Source organism: Nelumbo lutea, chromosome 5 (assembly GCF_056320005.1).
Source record: "Nelumbo lutea isolate HS-2025 chromosome 5, American lotus-T2T, whole genome shotgun sequence".
NCBI classification, from domain to species: Eukaryota; Viridiplantae; Streptophyta; class Magnoliopsida; order Proteales; family Nelumbonaceae; genus Nelumbo; species Nelumbo lutea.
Genome location: NC_142688.1, coordinates 3,229,158 through 3,247,618, shown reverse-complemented (window position 1 = coordinate 3,247,618; position 18,461 = coordinate 3,229,158). Strand labels below are relative to the sequence as shown.

The following is an 18,461-nucleotide window of genomic DNA, read 5'->3' as shown; positions in this document are numbered from 1 at the left end:
GTATATCAGCCAATGCGTTATTCTATTCCAGTATTGGTACATATGAACTGACATGTAGACATAACCTGAATGTGGAGAGTCGGAATCTGTTGATTATCGTTCGTTCATGCTTGGAAGAACAGCCTTTTAAAAGCTTAACCGGGCTCTTTAGTAGCTTGCAGTCCCGGGGACAATGGATGTTGCATTGCTTGAGAACAGAGAGTCGAGCACACAGAACATTGGAGAATGTACGCCGGCTTTATCACGCTTCCCTTCGACACTTGGAAACAGAGCTGAAGCCGATGGCTCCATCACAACCCTGGCCTAAAATCAACAAGATTGTCGCACCGAACAAGCAACGAGCTCACCTCCCTTATTTCAATCTGAGAGAAACGAAGTGGACAGTTCCCCCCCCCCCCCCCCCCCTCTCTCTCTCTCTCTCTCTCTCTCCCCTTCCTGCTCTTCTTCTTCGTCTTCACCCCATCGATCTCACCTTTGAAAGTACATCCTCGCTGCTGCCACCTCGAAAGCACGAGAATTCAAAAGGTATGGTGTCGGGATCCCTCTATCTCAAAAGGTCTCTTTCGTTCTCCCTCATTCACCTCCTTCTCTTCTCTCCCCCGTTCTTCTCTCTCTCTCTCTCTCTCTCTCTTCTTCGTCTTCACCCCATCGATCTCACCTTTGAGAGCACATCCTCATGTTGCCACCTCTAAAGATCACGAGAACTCAAAAGGCCAGATAGCATCGATATGCTATCATTAGATGAAGAACATCTATTACAAATATTAGAAGATATTTCTGATGAGGAAATCAGGAGAAAATATCTACTTATATCAATACAGAACCATAAAGAAAAGGATAAAAAACAAAAATCTAAAAATGATTTGCTTAACAAGGAAGATATAATCTCATACAACGGAATTATGAAGAAAGCCCAAGGAACCTCCTCTCAGGCACTTACCTTATCAGACCTAAAGCAAGAGGTCAATAATCTTAAAAATGAAGTTATATCTCTAAATACAAGAATTGAAATATTAGAAACTTATAAAGATTCAATATACCAAGGAGGATCCAATAGATCCTCAAAAATAGGAAATGTAGAACCTGCTGAATTTGTAGAAGATGATGAAGAATTTGTATATTCAACCTAAGAAGTCAAGTACCAAAAATGGTACTCAAAAGTTACAATTAAAATTAGAAATTTTAGTTCCTCAGTAATAGCCCTAATTGGTTTAGGTGCTGAAATAAACTGTATTAGATAAAGAATTGTGCCTTCTAAATGTTGAGAAAACTTCCTAGCAAGGGAATCTCTAAGGACATTGAGACCGAGAACGTTTGGTCCCTCAACCCCATTAAGGCCTCAATTATAAAGGAATTTCACTGTTGATAGACATCTGTCCACTTTAAAAAGGTTCGTCCTTATCTTCAACAGTAAGATTCGCTGCCTCCAAAGTCGAAGATAAAGAAGCATCTTCCCACAGTAAAGAGATAAAGATGCATCTCCAGTTCATCACCCTGTCTAAAAAGACAAGCAGAAAAGACAAGCATCTCAATTAGAGATGTCCTCAAGATAAGATCGAATATGAAAGAAATTTCTTGAAACAGCTCTCCTGCCTATAAATAAGGATCGTTTTCCCTTCCCATGGAGACGGCTGAGAATTACGTTCTAAGGGTGTTTTCCTTCTGAGTAGTCTTCTTGTATTCTTCTGAGTGTTTTGTGAGCATTTTCTTGTATGAGTGTATTTCATCTGAGTGAAAGTTCTTGTGAGGTTTGATGAGTGTAATTGTTAAGTTGTGCTTCTAGTGTGCTTCTAGAGTGTTTTTTTCCTTGTAAGTTGAATGTTTCTATAAACTTATTTTTTTGTAATCCTAGTATATTCTTTCTTTAATAAGAAATCAAATTATACTGTTTTGTTGTTTTCATGCATAGCATATTACCTCCCTCATTCTGAATCTCTGTTATTATACTACTCTATTACTATAACCCTTCAATTATCGGACCCCTCAATCATTTTCAATTATTGCCCAATTATTATTGCTCACTCCCCACTCCATTTGGTATCAGAGCCATTGATCCATTGATCCAAGCCCCTCTTAAGCTTTAATTCTTTCAGACTGGAACCCTTGGTCCATATTTCTTCCATAACCTTTTATGCCCTAAGACAATAAGCCTAGAACTTGAACCTACAAACTTTTGGAGATATCTTTTGATGAGATACTACCTAGAACCTTTGGTTAGAACCCAAAGACTGCAACTTCTTCGGAGAGATCACTTGGCTAGAACCTAAGTCAAAGTCGTGTTAGATTGTGAAGACTTATTGAAAGGCCGTTGTTTTCTCTTTTTATGCCCTTGCTTTGTCATGTTGCAGCGACAAATCTGTATCGCCTTCCCCCCTCTCTCTCTCTCCCCCTCTGCCCTCCTTCGCTCTCCTCTCTCTCTACCCCTGCTTTGTCACTACCACTGCCACTGCAGCGAGTTGCAGCGATAGATCTGCATTGCCTTCTCTCTCTCTCTCTCTCTCTCTCTCTCTCTCTCTCTCTAACACTTCCTATCAAATTGACTAAAGCAGCCAAACCAACTTCACCAACAGGTTCAACGAGACATGGTTCTCTTACCGTTTCTTCACCGATGGCTCAACTTCCTCCATTGCCGAAACTCATCTCTTCTAGCAGCAACAAGAGCAGGTTCATGCTACTCAAGATCTTAGACTCAAATTCATCTGTGTGAGAAGAACCGACCTTCGGCTAGCTCAATATTGGACGTTTAAAACAGGGGAGGACGGTAAGAGAGAAGACTCGAAATAGGGAAGAAGAGGTCGGGGAAGGGGGATTTTTTCTCTTAACTTAAGGGCAAAAAGGGCATTTCATCATTTTCCATTATGAGTTAACGACAATAGCAATTGTCAGAAACAGTAGGGGTGGTTTAAGACAATAATTAAACAGTAAGAGTAGAGTTTGTTAATTAACTAAACAGTATGGACAATTTAAGAAATTTGCCCTAAAATATATGCGTTAATGTGTGTTTTATACACATACATTCATAAAACTAGATTTAGTGTGATGTATTTTTTTTATTCATCAAAGTTTTTGGGTTCTCTTATTATATCTCTACGTGTCCTACTTTTTATACCAATTTCCATGCATATCTTGATATGCTTATTAAAATTGCTTTTTTGATACTCTTGGCATTTCTAATACTCTGAATTTGGATGCGCATGGATATGGTGGAAGGATTTGGATATGATTGATTACATAAGGGTAATTCTCACAAATCTCACAAATACATTAATAATACTAAATTTAAGATTGAAATAACTATTAATAAGATATAATAAATACACTAGAAGATATAGTTTTGTGGTTTATATAAAGAATATGTTACATCAATCTAGTGGGACATATAGATATCATACAATTTTACTGATTACACATCAAGAGTCCGAGGTACATATTATATATAATATGTTATTAAAACCATTTATATGTTATTATTTATTTAAGTTAAACTATTAATTAATAATTATAAAAATATATAATTAATCTAAAAATGTATTAGATTCATGAAAATGTAGAAGGTCCAAAGCAAAATCATATGCAGTAGTTATATTCTAATTAGTAAAATAATTATTTTTTAGTATTCTATTTCTATAAATTATTTATAAAATATATTTTAATGATCTTTTATTTTGTATTTGGTTGAATTACATATATCCTTTAAGTTATATGAAACTTGTGTCATTTTTCGTTATTTGCATAACATTGGCCGATGGCCTACATGATGAGTAATCCGTTATTGTCTCAGCCTTGGCCCACCTGGCCTTTCTTCGTAGCCACTATATTAGTTTGGACTCAGACCAGCCTGATCCTAGTGTGAGCCGCTGTGAGCAGCGTCCCCCGTCATCTACTGTGAAGCTCAGTATTGATGGTGCCGCCGCTGGGATAACATATTAATTTCCACTGTACTCAATTTCATGAGGCTGAGGGGCTTGGTTTGTCTCTTTTGCTCTTCAATGGACTGTTGATCAAGACCTGGAAAAAAGTTGATTCAGCCGGTGAAACCGACCCGACCCAATCCGAAAAAACAGGGTCTCATATCTAGCTACCATAATTTGAGAATGATCCTATCCAATCCAACTTGGAAAAAAAAAACGCTTAGGGCCTCATATCTATCTATCAAAATTTGAGAATGACTCGACCCACCCTGACCTGAAAAAAACTGGGTTGGGTCAGGTTGGGTCTTGGTCAACCTATTAACCTGATTATCAGATCTAATTTGGAATTTATGTATTGTTATAAGTTTTCATTCTTTAATATTTACTATTTATCGTTTACTCTTTGAATTTTTGAGTTTTCAAGTTTTTTTTTATTTTATGTTCGAAATTTTAAAGTTAATTCTTTTAATTTTGAGATTTTTCATATTTTTTTATTTTTTAAAGTTCTAATTATTTTTAGGATTGACCCGAATTGACCCATGGATCATCTCTAACTCGAACATTTAGAATTAGAATCTAACATTTATTGACTCAATCCAAAATTCAACTTGATTCGAAATCAACCCAAAATGTCTTGACCCAACCCAAATACCAGGTCTTCAACCATCATCGAAGGAGATGCCCTCGTTCCACTGTTGTAGGAACTAATGAGCTTGATGCTTCTCTGTGATTGTGCATTTTTTCTATCGTTAATGATTGCCAAACTCCTCTCTCACTCCTAAGTTACATATTGTTTCTATCACTTATATTACTAGCTTAGATTAGGGAATTTGCTACCCATAACACTAGAAGGGGCCCCTGCAACATGATGGTAAGTGGCTTGTCAAAGGTAAATTATTATATAGGAAAAAAATTGCAAAAGGTAAAATTTTTAATTAAATATTTATTGGAAAAAATGATATCTTTAAAATAAATAAAAACTTATTGATAATAATATATTTAATTTAATAAAATAAAACAATAAATAATCACAGCCATCGAGCAATAGAGTAAAAGAGGGAGAGATGACTTTTGTTATTGTATTTTTGTTTTATATAGTGGAATAATTGTAAATAGTTAAATAATAATTAATTTAATTTAATAAATAAATAAATTTATAAAATAAATGAGATAAATAGACAATCAAGTGAGAGAATAAATGTATATAAATGTATACACAATTCTATGTCTTACTTTGCTAGCAATAATAATTTGTTAGATTATTAAATTATTACCTAATTAAATAATTTAGTAAAATAAATGAATAAATAAATAAAACTTTATGTATTATCAACACAAGATTGGTAAAGGTTATCTCAAATTATTTAATTAATTAATTTAGCACTGTTAGTGGGTCGGGCTGAACTACTGGGTTACCGAGCCCATGAACAAGCTTAGCCTGGTTCATGGCCTGACCTAGCCTAAGACTTGGCCTGCAGACCAGCCCGGCCCGTGCGGGCTCAGGCTAAAATAAAATTTCAAGATCTTCTTTAGTTTTCTTGTCTATTTTTTCAATTTTAAGATCTTCAAAATTTTTAGAAAACATGGCTTAGCCCTTTTCATGGTCCAGTTTGGCCTAAGACTTGGTCCACGGACCAGCCCGGCCCGTGGAACGGTACGAGCCCGTGTGGGCTTAGGCTGTATATTATATACAATAATTATATATATTTCATTTTATTACTGCACATATAAACAATTGTACACACCAAAATTCATATAAAATAAAATTTTAAAATCTTTTTATTTTTTTATCTATTTTTTAATTTATAAAAACATGGCTTAGCCCGGTCTATGGCCTGACTTGGCTTGCGGCAAGGCACGAGCCCGCATGGGTTCGGGCCATATTTTATTATTGCATTTATATAAACAGTTGTATACATCAAAATTCATATAAAATAAAATTTTAAGATCTTTTTTTTTATTTTTTATCTATTTTTTTAATTTATGTTAACTTTTTCATTATTATTTTCAAAATTTTTAAAAAACATGGATTAGCCCGGTTCATGGCTTGGCTAGGCTTAAGACTTGGCCCACGGACCAGCCCAACCTGCAACATGACACATGCCTGTGTAGGCTTAAGCCGAGGGTTGTGCCTGACTAACCCCCTAAAGTATCCTAGGAGAGGGAAGCACGACCCAACATGGCATGGTTGTAATTAAAATGGGAGATAAAGACAATTTTTAACAAATATGAAAAAATGTAAAAGTTTAGTGGCACTATTGTAAATAATTACATATTTAGTATCAACTATGAAAGAGGAAAATGAGAAAGGATAAGGTATGATTTTTTTTGTTTTATTCAATGGTATCATTGTAATTAATTAAATTTATAATGATAATAGTTAAAAGATGAAAATGGAAAGATTATAAGATTTCATTTAGGTTATATAAAAAAAAAAGATTCCATTTGACAAATGCAAAACAATGAGTACAGCTTTTTGCTTTTAAGTTATACATAACATGTGGTGGCACACCTCAAGGAATGTATCAATCCTGGACTGGCCGTCACTTCATTCTCTCTCATCTTCAATTTGATTGTATTGAGAGTTATTAATTCTGTCGTATGAAATATAATTAAGAGGGACACAAAATGTGGGTCAAAGGCACAATTAATGAAGGGAAATTGTCTAAAATTCACCATAAGTTTTTTGCATTTTTCTTAAACTCACCACAATTTTTCAAAATGTCTAAAACTCACCAAGTCACTAACTTCACATTAAATAGACTAACGTGTGTTAATATATTACTATTTTAACCTTCATAGATGTATATATTTTAATATTTAGACATGAAAAAAAGGAAAAAGCTCAAAAAGCATGTTCAAATATAAAATACATAAAAACATAGAAATTACAAAAAATATAAAAAACTATAAAAATCACAAACAAAATTAAAAATTATTTTCAAATTATAGAAATTATAGAGATTGAAAAACAAAATCAGAAAATAAAATTTGTAGAAAAAAAATAAAAAATTATAGAAAAACACAGAAATCACAAATAAATAACAAAGAATATAGGAAATTTTATAGATTGTAAAAAAAGAAAAAAGTAAAAAAAATAAATTATAAAAAACATTGGAAATTATAATAAAACACTAAAATGAAAAAAAAAATTAAAAACTGAAAAAGACAAAAAAACTCGAATAATATAAAGATTGGATAACGGTGCACCCTTTTCCTCTAACTCACCATTTAAGGGTAATTTGGTCATGAAAATTGTTATTTATGCTGATATGGGCACTAGACCTGTTCATACGCTGGGCCTGGCCGAGCTTTGCCTTTACATCAACAAAAAATGTTCAGGCCCAAGCCCGAGCCTGGCTTGACCATTGGGCCTAGGTCTTGAGCTCAAGCCTAACTTGACTATAAAGCTCGAAGCCCAAGCCCAACTAGAAATAAAAAAAAAAAAAAAGATTTTTCCTTTTAAATTCAATTAAAAGTTGTTTTATTTATACTAAAAGTCCTCAAGACCTAAAAAAATCATGAAAAGTCTTATTATTAATTGAAAAAAGATAAGAAAAATATATTGTATATATGGTTTTTTATTATATAAAATATATTTTTATTAATATACATTATCAAGTCAGGCTCAGGCTAGGCTTTTTTGAGAAAGTCCGAACCCGACTTGAAAAAAGTCGGGCCCGATATTTTAGGCCCAAGCCCAACTTAGATCGGGCTGACCCGTCAGGCTACCCGGCCCATAAACAGGTCTAGTGGGCACCTCTATTAAGAAGCATTTACAGTGCTGCAATGCACTAATAGAAAGTGAGTTCTAGAAAATAAAAACTTATATGACAAATTTAAAAAAAATGCTGAAAACTCATGATAAATTTTAGACATCCTTTTTATATAAATTGCAAAACATATGGTGGCACAGACCTCACGGCATGTATGAATCCTGGACTGGCCGTCACTTCGTTCTCTCTCATCTTCAATCTGATTGTGCTGAGAGTTATTAGTTCTGTTGTATGAAATATAATTAATGGGGCACATATTGTGGGTCAAAGGCACAATTAGTGAAAGGTAAAATATTCCTACTCAAAAAAACAGAGCCAAACCTTAAATTAAGAATTTAATGATATAATTAATACAGAGGTTTAAATTTTGAATTTGTATTGACGGAAACGGACTGATATATATATACTATGTATGTGTTGGGTGATTGAAACTTCAAAAAATAAAGGGAAAAAAAAAAGAATATTGTTTGGTAAAGGCTAGCTATTTTATCTCTAAGCAAGAATTAAACAGCAGTTGTTGGTATATCGTGGATGGGCCAAACTGTAGAGTTGGACTCGGATCAGATATAGCAAAATTCGCATTTGATCCGATTATTGATTGTACGCATCCAAATTTAATTTGAAATCTGATCGGATTTAAAGATTTAGATTCAGATCTAAATCTTAACGGACTTGGATTGGATTAGGATTTAATACGATTTCATTATAAAATTTCTAAAATACCAAAAAATAAAAAATGTATTTATTTTTTAACCTTTATATATAATAAATTAATATAAATATAACATACTTAATTTATTATATATATAAATTCACATATAATAAAATATATAGAATATATTTTTTATAATGTTAAATATAATTATATAAAACTTATATATTAAAATTAATATATATTATATTATAATTGAATTCGGATTTTAATGAGATCAGATTGGGTCAAATTCGAATCCGATCCAATTATTAATTGAATTTAGATTGTAACATCCGAATCTAATCCGGTTACTTATATACACCATCCGAATTCGAAATAATCCGATCCAGCCTTGGGTTTTCGGATATCATTGACAGGCCTAATCGCCATCGATGTATTGAACCTAAGCGCCTAGGGTGATGAACTAAAAAGAATGACAATTTACTTCAAATTTATTTATTAGTATTCTTTTATTTTTTGTAATAATAAGATAAGATTAGGGACGATGATGCAATAGGAATTCCAAAGAAACAAGAATTAGGGACAGTTCACGTCGTCATGTCTCTCCTTTGTCCATTTATCCCCACCTTGCATTTTCCTTGATTCTCTCTTCTCTCCCGTTCCCACTATTCCCATTAAGTCATGCCATCTAAGGCTACAACTTGGGCCGGGTTGGCCCAAACCCAACCCGAAAAAGTTGGGTTGGGTTGGGTCGGGTTGATGTTCGGGTTAGGGTTAGGGTTGAAACTCATGAACTCGATTTTACTTTGGGTTGGGTTAGAGTTGACCCCTTAGCCAACCCGAACCCGACTCTATAGTACATATCATATATAAATATATGTTATATGTAATATATAGCATATATTGATTTGTTTAGATGCATGATATTTGTATAGCTCCCGCTAGATAGTATCATGTATTTATTTTAAGATAATCACTTCACTTAGTCCTAATCATAAAGACTAAAACCTTAACTTAAAAAACATTATTTTATGTTTTTTGAAAATTTTAGTCTTCATCTCCTCTATGTTGTTTGCCGCCCAAGAAAGATCTATCTTAAGTCATAACTCATAATAAACTATAGTCATTTCTAAAACTTATTTTTCTGAATTTTGTACCAAAAGAACAACAAAAAAAAAAGAAAAAAAAAACGTCAACAAACAAATACTAATGAAACATAGGACTAATATATATATATATATATATATATATATATATTTCTATGAGGTTTTAAGGGATGAGAAGAAGGTAGGGTTGGGCTAGGGTTGGCCTCAACCCGGCCCAACTTGTAGCCCTAATGCCATCATTCCCAATTCAACTACATAAAAATATTCCTAAAATCTCTCTAGGTATTTTCTCTAAGCCATTAGGAACTTATCATGTTACTCCACTCTCCAATCAATTCCAAAAATCTCTCCCCCTAATCTATATCAACTCTCTCTCTCTCTCTCTCATTTAAAATATTCATATTAATTAATAAATAGTTAAGTATGGTTAATATTTAAACCAATCCATATTCAATGAATATTAAATAGTGTTGTTACCAAAAGTTAATAAATATGGTTAGTAAATTACCAAAAAATAATAAATATTGTTATTAACTAACTCATCATGACTTTTTAAAGTATTTTGGGTAAATACTATTATATTCATTTTAATTAAAAATATTTTATAGAAATTTAAAACTCTTTAACTAATTTCTATAAAATTGAGAATTATATTTAACAGTTATCAAAGAGTATAAAATTTTAGTTATTGCTATTATTATAGTTAATAACCGAATGCAGATGGGGGGGATAAAATATTATAATGTTAGAAAATGAAATTATTAATTAATTAATATTGGATAATAAAAGACAAATTAGTGTAATTTTGTTAGTAATTTACCTAATAAAAATAAATATTTAAAAACAATTTAAAATAATTTTTAATAAAGCTCCATAATTACACAAACATAATAAATTTTTCGAAAATTTTCATAAGACTACAGTTTCATAAAATAACATTCTGGAAATTAACTATATTACATTTGATAAATGAGTATTGAAAATTATTGGAATATTTTGGAAATTTTAGGAAATTTTATTACATTTGATAATATTTGGAAAGCTATTGAAAAATTATGTAATTTTCATTGTAAATTATTGAAAATTTTTAAAGATAAATGAGTATGGGAAAGCGGAAACAATAATTTGAACAAAAAATTATACAACTTATTAAGATAAGTTAGCATAACATTGAAAAAAGGAAATTATTGATTAGTTTATATTACAAAATATAAGATAAATTAGTGTAATTTTGTAAGTAAACCATTTAAAAAGAAAATAAATAATTTAATAACAATTCAAAAGTAAATTGGAATAAATTTTCAAAATTACATAAATGTGATAAAATTTCCAAAATTTTCATAAAATTACATTTTTGAAAATTAAAGACAATTTAGTGTACTTTTGGAAGTTTGCTATGTGGTTGTTACTCACTATATATTTTTTATCATTTTTGTCATCAATTTGAATATTAGGTTGGCAAGGAGTGGGTGCCTTGCCTTGAACACACCCAACACTAGGGACCGAGTAGGAAAAATTCAAGGGTTCCCCATTCTTGATGAGTAGTGGGTGCCTTGCCCTGAACCCCACCCTGAATTCACCCCATTGCCATTCCTATATAATTGTTAATTATTAGTGAAATTAATAAAAATGTTAGTTTTTGTAATTATTTGTATTTATTTAAAGTTAATCAAATTTTTATTTAAAAATAATGAAATTAATAACAATTATTAAAATTACTACAAATGATTAATAAAGTTAAATTTATTAATACATTTTTGTTCATATTAAATTAACAATAAATATTTTTTGTAATCAACATTAAATGAAAATTACAATTATTAAAAATTTAAATATTAACAATAACTTTAAATGCTTTTAGTTAATTAACAACAAATTTTGATTATTAATTTATGGGTAAATTTCTTAAACTACCCTTATGGTTTAGCTAATTGACTAAGTGTACCTTTTCTCTTTGAAAATTGACTAACACTATCCCTACTATTTCTGACAATTGACTAATCCTTTTTAATCATTAACGTGCGTCAATAGAGATATGAAAAAGACTATTTTACCCTCCACTATAGATTACTCAAATCTCTCCCCCTCCCTCTCATTCTCTTTGCCAGAACTATCGGAATGGCGGATGATGACCGGATCTGGGTTCCTTGCAGATTTGAGAATTACTCAGATATGGGTTCCTTACTAGGATCTCTCCCTCTCTCTCCCATTCTCTTCGCCAAAACTACCGGAATGACAAATGGTGACTGAATCTCAGATCTGAGTATCTCTTAGATCTTAGATCTGGGTTTCTTACTTGGATCTCTCCCTTTCATTCTCTTCGCCAGAACTACCAGAACGATGGATGGTGACCGAATCTCAGATCTGGGTATCTCTCAGATCTAGGTTTCTTACTCGGATCTCTCCCTCTCCCTGTCATTCTCTTCACCATAACTGTCGGAACGACGGATGATGACTGGATCTCATATTTGAGTATCTCTCAAATCTCAGATCTAGGTTCCTTACAAATTTGAGAATATGAGAGATACTCATATTTGTGTTCTTTACTCAGATCTCTCCCTCCCTCTCATTCTCTTTGTCATAAATGTTGGAACTGCAATAGTGGCAACAACAGCAACCACCGACAGAGTGCAATTGCGGATCTCCCCTGTTCTTTTTTTTTCTGTGTGTTTTAGCCGAACCAAGCGGTGGAGAGTAGCAACGGATCTCCCCCATTCTCCTTTTTTTCTTATGTGTTTTAGGCGGGCCAAGCGGTGGAGAGCAATAGTGAATCTCCTATATTCTCCTTTTTTTCCAATGTGTTTTAATTAGACCAAGCAATGGAGAGCAACGATAAATCTCCCCTATTCTCCTTTTCTTTCTTTCCAATGTGTTTTAACCAGACTAAGCGGTGGATCTCCCTTGTTTAGGGTAAAGGAGAGAAAGAGGGGAAAAGGAAAGAGAGAAAAAGAGGGAGGTCGGAGGTGGAGGGTAAAATTGAGTTTTTAAGAAAAATATGTCATGTGTTGAGTTTTGATGAAATATTACCACAACTTAACATAAGGATAGAGTTAGTCAATTATTAAAAATAAGTTGTGTTAGTCAATACAATCAATTAACTAAACCATAAGAATAATTTAAGGAATTTACCTTTAATTTATCAAATAATTAATAATAATTAAAATTATTCAATCTTCCCTATTTTTTCGTACATCACACACGTCCCCGCTAGTTATATATATATAAGACTAACATTCATTGCATGGCCATTTGCTTATTGATTTGTGCTTGATTTCTTAAATCTTAATTTTCGGTTGATCTTTCCTTTTCGCAATGATTATTAACTTCATATTCGTCTCGTTTTGCCGCATATATGATGTACTAGGTATATGTCAATGTCAAGATCAAGATGCAAGAAGCTCTCTTTCTCTCTCTCATGCACACCGACCGTGTTGGAAGTGCGCCCCGCCTATCTGGCTATCTCTCTCCGTCGATTCTGGTGGAGTGAGTGGAGCTGTGCCTCTCTGTGTTACGCGGTGAAGGTGATGCCACTACCACTGTGCGCAGGAGCGAGAGTCTCTCACGTAAGTCGTAACACGTAACACAGCGGTCCCCACACTGCACTCGCTCACTGTCTGTCAGTCACCGATTCTCTCAACTGAAATTACACCCATGCCCTGCCCTCGATTCCTACAAAATATCGAGAGCCAGTATACGGATACGGTTACGATCGATTCTCTTCTTTTGTGTTGAATATATAGGTAGTTTTCTTTCCTTCTTCTTGAATGATGAATTGATGATGAATCGTTGGAGTGGAGGCGATGTTGCTGCATCTGCATCGTTGATCCCCTTTTCATCATAGCCGTTGATAATGTTTGCTTTCCACCGAAGAACAGAACAATGACATCCCACGCGTATCTGACTCTGAAGAGTGAGGAAGGGCAGTTATCGCAATTAAACAGAAAATACCAGGTCATTTATATTTTCATCGTCGAGGCCTGCTGCCTGCTGAGTGCTGAAGCTGTTCTACTACTGTGTTCTTTGTTTTTTTCGTTTGTTTTGGTTCTTTTGGTTATGGTCATGCACTCAACTCAATAACTCATGCTCATGGAGTCATGGTCGGTGATGACTCAAACACCAGTCTATATATTTTAGCCACCTGTTCTCTGTTGTTGCTTTTTTACATTCTGCGCTCTTTCTCTCTCTCTCCTCTCTCTCTCTCTCTCTCTCTCTTCCTCTGCAATTTATATTATAAGCTTTTTATCGTGCCTTCAGTTCAGCCTTCCAGGTTTCATTTAAACTTTCCAACTTTGAATTTTGAAGAAACCCCGTCTCTCCCTCTCAAAAACAACCCCAATAATTTTTTTTTTCGAGGGAGAAGTCCTCACTTACTACTGGTGAGTGGTGACAGATCACCACCCACGTCGACGTTTCAACATTCAAGTGGTTGCAACCCTGCGTATTCTTTTATTCGAGAAAACACGCAGTTCCTTCTTCCTCTTTTCATGGAATCGCTTAGAAAATCATTCAAGTCGGCCCAAGGTTCCCACAAATATACTTGTAGAATCTCCGCCGAAGCTCAGGAACAAAATCACGAATTGCAGCCCATCCTCCTCGACCTCGACGAGCGCATGTCGAAATCTGACTCTTCGGACAACCACAGAGAAGTGGTCCTCAACATCGACGGCAACAACAACTCAAATCGTCACAATGGTAAAAATGCCAACAGCAGGGAGTCTGGTGGTGAAAATGCGGGCCAAAGCGGTGCTGCTGACGCTGATGGTTTCTCTTTTCACCAGCGACCGCAAGGTCCCGATGGTCCACTACCCAAGCTGATTGTGCAGTTCTTGCATGAACAGACGGCGTCGGGGGAGATAGCGTTGGATAAGGACGAGCTCCGCTACGATCGTAACTTGCCACCTATGGCAGAGAGTCCGATGAATCATCGGCAGACTTCCTCCCGGGAGCTCAAGGCATCCTTTCAAGGTTCTTCTCCCACTTGGGTTGAGACTGCCCAAAAACTCGTCCAACGACGCTACAACAACTCGTTCGAGGAAGACGAACACAACCAAATAAAACAACATAATGGCGGATCGTCAAATATAGGCGGTGGTAGTGCTAATAGTAGTGGTAGGGGCAGAGGCGAGGTTCTGAGATGTACTTCCAATGCTTCATATCGGAGGAATTCGAGCCTGTTGAAAGCTAAAACCAAGTCGAGGCTCATGGACCCACCGGAGGACCAAGACCGAAAATCCGGGAGGGTGGCAAAGTCCGGCCAGGTGAAATCTGGGATGTTGGGGAGGATTAATAACGAGGATGAAGACGACTCATTTTCGCAGGAGGACGTTCCAGAGGAATATAAGAAGGGTAACATCAGCGCCTTAACGCTTCTTGAATGGGTCAGTCTGATTTTGATCCTAGCAACGCTTGTTTGCAGTCTTTCGATCCCTGCACTGTCAAAGAAGCTGGTGTGGAGGCTCCATCTATGGAAATGGGAGGTCCTTGTTCTGGTTGTGATATGCGGACGCTTGGTCTCTGGTTGGGGAATTCGGCTTGTAGTCTTCTTCATTGAGCGTAATTTCCTTTTGAGGAAAAGGGTTCTGTATTTTGTCTATGGAGTGAGGAAAGCTGTTAAGAACTGTATTTGGTTGGGTTTAGTTCTGATCGCTTGGCATGCTATGTTGGATAAGAAGGTTGCGAGGGAGACGAATACTAGTATTCTGCATTTTGTAACCAAGATCTTGTTCTGTTTCTTAGTCGCTACGTTAATATGGCTTGTCAAGACACTCCTTGTTAAGGTTCTTGCATCATCGTTTCATGTTAGTGCATACTTTGACCGGATTCAGGAGTCTCTGTTCAATCAATATGTGATTGAGACCCTATCTGGCCCCCCTTTGATTGAAATCCAGCATGCACAGGAAGAAAACGAGAAGGTCATGGCCGAGGTTCGGAACCTTCAAAATGCAGGTGCTACTATGCCTCCTGACCTCCGGGCAACTGTCTTGCCGACGACCAGAAGTGGGAAGGTGATTGGAAGCGGTGGTCTCCAGAGGAGTCCTAAAGCTGGAAAGTCTGGCACAGTTTCTAAACAGCAGGATGAGGGGATCACAATTGATCACTTGCACAAGCTGAACCAGAAGAACATATCTGCTTGGAACATGAAAAGGTTGATGAATATAGTCCGGCATGGTGTCCTGTCCACACTGGATGAAACGATATTAGGTTCGGCTCACACTGACGAGTCAACAATGCAAATCCGAAGTGAATGTGAGGCAAAAGCTGCGGCAAAGAAAATCTTTAACAACGTGGCCATGTGTGGTTCCAAGTATGTAAATATTTCCTTTCTTGCTCATACTCTCTTTTCTCCTTGCTCGAATGCTGATGATGTCTATATACATACATATATAGGGTTGGTTACATCCTACATGAATCCTGTTTGGCCAATCCGTTGTGTTTAATGCCATATCCATTGTTAAATTATTGGCGCTTAAATTATTTCTTATTACTTCCACCATGTCTGGTCTAATTGTGCTCTAGGATGCTTACACGGTAACTGTCAAATTGTTCAGCACATTGTTGAATTCATATGCCTTTATTTCTAATGATACCCAACAAGGGTTCCTTATTGTATCAGATACTTCAAAATTTAGTGTAAATTCCATATCTGTTACCGTTAGTGTATCTAGTTATGTCCTTGCCCCCAATTGGTTTCTAAATGTCTCTCAAACCATTTCTATTATGCAATTTCAGCCTTTTAACTTAACATACATCTTACTTCAAGATTTGAAAAGTACCTTGTGAACCATAACCCAACTGCCGGTGCACAAGCATGAAGAATAACTTGAAAGGTACCTTTTTATATATGCCTCAAAATAAAGTTTTATGTTTCATTCCTTTTTTAACATGGAAATTCAAAATAACTTATTAAATAGATAGTTTAGATTCTAAAATCTTAAGTCCAATATGTTAATTACCCTAGTTCTGCTTTACCTCTCGATTCAATTGAATTTCATTCAGTTGGTTACCCTAGTTGCTAATTAGAAACATAAAGAAAAAGAATAATTATTGTATCGTAGAGATCTTTATTAGAGTTGATCATAAGGGTGTTTGTGTGAACTCTTTGATGTCAAGACCAATCCATGGAGCACCATTTAGTTCAACCAGTTGGAGAAGAATTCAAACAAGCTGCATAGAATAATTAAGTGCAAGGTATGCCACTTAATGTATTGTCTTTAAGACAGTAAATTCATCACTATTAGAATGTTGTTTTATTGGTTGCAAGTTTCTCAAGAAATTTCTGTCCCCAGGATGCAAAGCCTACACTCTAGTTCTGTGAAGTTAAGCGCTGTAATTACTTATGTATCAAAAATTGAAAAAAAAAACTTGCAGTTCCTTCTAATCACGGTAAAAGAAATGCACAAAAAACTTTGAGATTACAATTAATTGTCTATTCAGTGAATCTGTTACTTGATATGAGTTGAACTAATAACCTTTATTTTGAAAGCCCATAACCATTTCTCCTAAGAGGGACTTGTCGAGTACCTTTGCAAATAAATAAATATTTCATATAACTTTTAAAAATACCTCAGCACAACTGTGGGCGAAACCTTTCACATTCTTCAAGTTCTCCTTCAAGTAATTTATCTGTTCATCTTATTTCTGTTCTTTTCCCAATGTCAATGCTTTGGCCTTTTTCTTGCCACAGGTACATCTACCTCGAGGATCTGATGCGTTTCTTGAGAGAAGATGAAGCTTCAAAGACCATGAGTCTATTTGAAGGAGCCACTGAAAGTAAAAGAATCAGCAAGTCAGCTCTCAAGAACTGGGTGGTAGGTTATTTTCTTGTCTGCTTTTCTCCTTCCTCTAGTGAAGAGCATGTGTTTAGAGCATGCAATCCATGGCTTTCTGCTATTCAAAGGGATGGGTAGGCAGATCCGGACTATATCATGACCATACATTCAATGAAGCATTCTCTGGATTGCAGGCTCTAACAAAGAAAGTGAAAAAGAAAAGGTCTGGTATTCCAACACATATCCATTGTAACCAAGGGATTCATGCTGCAATTAGTTTTTTTCTCTTTGGAGTTGTGCAACCCATTTTTGGTAGATGTCTGATTAGTTTAATGTTAAATGGTAAGTTTACCAACCTCAAAAGCTTAGGAAGGTGGTTTGTCTTAATATGACGGTATAAGTGAGCATTGTATTATTGAACAATTGCAAAACGTTTCCTTGAATACAATAAGATGCAAAACACTAGATTGTTTCAATTCTTAGCTATGCATCTATGTTTAACAAGCAACATGGTTCGGGATAAAGAATAGAAGAAAGGATGTCTTAGTCTAAGACAAGTAGAACTTTTGAAAATTTAAAAACTTAATCCTCCAATAGAGAAATCTGTTAGCTGCATCTTCTGTCTTGTGAGCATCCAGAAAGTTGGCTAAAACTGGATGTTCCACAGGATAGAAGAAAATTACTAAGTTCTCTGATACTTGATGAGTGGAAAGCAGGAGAAACCTGTCTGAGAAGTGTGAAAATGCTGGTTTAAGTCTCAGAGTAGTCACTGTGTGCAAAAAAGGTTCGGTCCATATTCAATCCACCCCTCCCAAGACCCTGGATATCAGGGACCAACATTGGGCAATAGCCCTTGTTAAGGGGAAACCAGTGCAAATGGTTATCTGTTGTGCAGTTTTTGTTGTACTCATGATAACAGGAACTGATATGATGGTGATATCTATTGTCTTACATCTCTCAAATTTCAGGTTAATGCATTTAGAGAAAGGAGAGCGCTTGCCTTAACACTTAATGATACAAAAACAGCTGTGAACAAACTCCATCAGATGCTGAATATCATTTATATAGGATCAACTACATGTATCTTGTTTCACTAATTTGTTTTATTTAAAGCCATATCCACTTTTAAACTGTTGGTGTTTAAATCATTTCTTACTACCTCTACCCATGTCCTGTTTGGTCTACCCTTAACCCTTCTAGCCCCATTAACATGTAAAAAAAATTGTTTCTTCTAACTAGTGCTG

The 18,461-nt window shown here is 35.1% G+C and overlaps 1 protein-coding gene and 1 long non-coding RNA gene across 5 annotated transcripts; both read left to right on the top strand.

Annotated features, from left to right (window-relative positions):
* Positions 1-1,623: 1,623 nt before the first annotated feature.
* LOC148849863 (uncharacterized) lies at positions 1,624-5,870 on the top strand. The gene is made up of 2 exons (XR_016099766.1): positions 1,624-1,809; positions 3,782-5,870. It is a non-coding gene; the product is annotated as an uncharacterized LOC148849863 (long non-coding RNA).
* Positions 5,871-13,466: 7,596 nt separating this feature from the next.
* LOC148849862 (mechanosensitive ion channel protein 8-like) lies at positions 13,467-18,434 on the top strand. 4 transcript variants are annotated; one of them, XM_088947311.1, is made up of 4 exons: positions 13,472-15,752; positions 17,133-17,256; positions 17,412-17,440; positions 18,186-18,240. In XM_088947311.1, the coding sequence occupies exons 1-4, from the start codon at positions 13,543-13,545 to the stop codon at positions 18,220-18,222; spliced, it is 2,400 nt and encodes a 799-aa protein (XP_088803437.1). In that variant the 5' UTR covers positions 13,472-13,542; the 3' UTR covers positions 18,223-18,240. The 4 variants fall into 4 exon arrangements, 3 of the variants coding, with proteins under 3 accessions (XP_088803435.1, XP_088803437.1, XP_088803436.1); XM_088947309.1 differs by lacking the exon at positions 18,186-18,240 and having other exon boundaries at positions 13,467-15,752; positions 17,412-17,741; XR_016099765.1 differs by having other exon boundaries at positions 17,133-17,440.
* The last annotated feature ends 27 nt before the right edge of the window (positions 18,435-18,461 follow it).

Bases quoted from the DNA above. Each gene is read 5' to 3' on its own strand.
- LOC148849862 (XM_088947309.1), top strand. From the start codon at position 13,543: ATGGTCGGTGATGACTCAAACACCAGTCTATATATTTTAGCCACCTGT. The intron at 15,753-17,132 runs GTATGTAAATAT...TTCTTGCCACAG, and splicing joins GTGGCCATGTGTGGTTCCAA to GTACATCTACCTCGAGGATC. The intron at 17,257-17,411 runs GTAGGTTATTTT...TCTGGATTGCAG, and splicing joins CAGCTCTCAAGAACTGGGTG to GCTCTAACAAAGAAAGTGAA.